Below are 1,734 nucleotides of genomic sequence, written 5' to 3'. Positions count from 1 at the left end.
CCAGCTCTTCCTCGCCGGAATCGACGACGTCGAAGCCTGCCCCTGCCAGTTCCCGGCGCTCACCGGAAACAGTTCCTTCGTCGCGACGGAGCTGTCGCTCCCGCCTTCCACCTTCAGAATATCGAAATTGAAGGTGTACACATCGCCGCTGCCAGTGGCGCGTGTGGAACACGAGTCGTCGTCTCCGGCACCACCTCCGTTGCTCGAACCCTCCGCATTCACCACGGAGGAATTCGAGGTCCCGGAGGACGCTTCCGGAATCTTCTCCCCGAGCAGCACGGGCGAGTCATCGTGCTGAGTGGAATCGGCATTCAGGTTAAGATCGAACATCGTTCCTTCTTCAATCTTCAAGTTATATAGAACTCTTTCGATTTCTTCACAACACTTTATCAATTTCGAGCTAAAGCAGTAAAAAACTAATTGAACTTCAACATCGCCGGCAAGCAACGATTCCGGCGGCGATAACCGACACGATCGAACACAGCAAACATAAAATACAGGTAATGTAAGCAAAAACAGCGGAGTTCTAGAGAGAGAAATTCAAAGAGCTTCTTCGCGGAACAACGATTCTTCTGCATCGAGATAAAAATAAAAATTAAAAAAGAAACAAAACGAAGTAGAATATAAACAGAATTAGAAGCTCGTCCAGTCACTATGACTTTGCCGGAAAATTTCCCGGCCACTGGAATAGTGGAAACACTAAGAGAAGATGGAAACTCACAGAACAAATCGTGAGAAAGAAGGTTCGCGATCTGCGGTTGTTGCATTTTTTGTATAGTCGGCGATTAGTTCAGAGTCGGAGAGAGTGAAAACAGCGGCGACTATCGGATTCCATGGAACGTTAGAGAGAGAGAATAGAAAGAGAAAGAGAGAGATGAGAATGGTGAAGGAACACTTTCAGAGTTCGGACCCAATATAAGAGAAGATGGAATATATAAACATTTTCTCTCTCATGGTTGAAACCGGTGAGTTCGGTGACCAGTCATCGGAGATTTTTCCATGTATTTTAATTTGTTATTTGTTATTACTGTGTGACAGTGGGGTTGTGGTCTCGTGGACGGAAACAAGCGTCCACCACTATGCACTGGCTAACGGCAGAGCTTTATGTGAAAGAAGAGCATGTTTTCTTCAATACAGATTATGAATGAGGATGAATCTCATCTCATGACTTTTTTTAATGAAGTTTCTTCATTACGAGCTCACCTATAAGATTTTCCTCCGTTTTTATTGAGTAATCAGAGTATGTATTATTCCTATTACCATTAGTACTTAAGTTTAAATGTTAGTATTAATTAACCGAAAGCAGAATTAGTTAATTGACGATAAAAAGTCAGGTAGTTAGGTTTGTGCCAAATTGGGAAGAAAACGAGTTTTAATATTTTGACTTTGTTACAGAATATGGATGTCATAATTATAAGTTTCATTTTACATAAATACACATTATAGTCAAGGGAGCTATTCAGATAAAGATTTTTAAAATGTCTTTTTTTAAAGATAGTTTTAATAATTTTAAAGATAGTTTTAATAATTAAAATTAAAATATATAATAAATTATATCGTATTATTTTTGTTAAAATTAGGTCAAACAAAATAATTTGATTGAAAAAATAGTAAATTAAATTTTAAATTAGTCTAAATTAATATTATTTTTTATAAAAAATGACTAAAATACTTTTATTATATATTTATATATATTAATTTTGAGAATTTTAAATTCTAACTCTTTACTTCTCT

At 37.5% G+C, this 1,734-nt stretch overlaps 1 protein-coding gene across 1 annotated transcript; it reads right to left on the bottom strand.

Annotated features, from left to right (window-relative positions):
• LOC107613012 (ethylene-responsive transcription factor RAP2-7) lies at window positions 1-926 on the bottom strand (the record flags this gene model as incomplete). The annotated part of the gene is given in 2 exon segments (XM_016314829.2): window positions 1-572; window positions 722-926. A coding segment is annotated over 1 exon segment (330 nt), but the record flags the coding sequence as incomplete, so codon positions are not given.

Source organism: Arachis ipaensis, chromosome B08, assembly GCF_000816755.2.
Source record: "Arachis ipaensis cultivar K30076 chromosome B08, Araip1.1, whole genome shotgun sequence".
NCBI classification, from domain to species: domain Eukaryota; kingdom Viridiplantae; phylum Streptophyta; class Magnoliopsida; order Fabales; family Fabaceae; genus Arachis; species Arachis ipaensis.
Note: the sequence above shows the minus strand (reverse complement) of the source record. Positions and strands in the feature narration are given on the sequence as shown.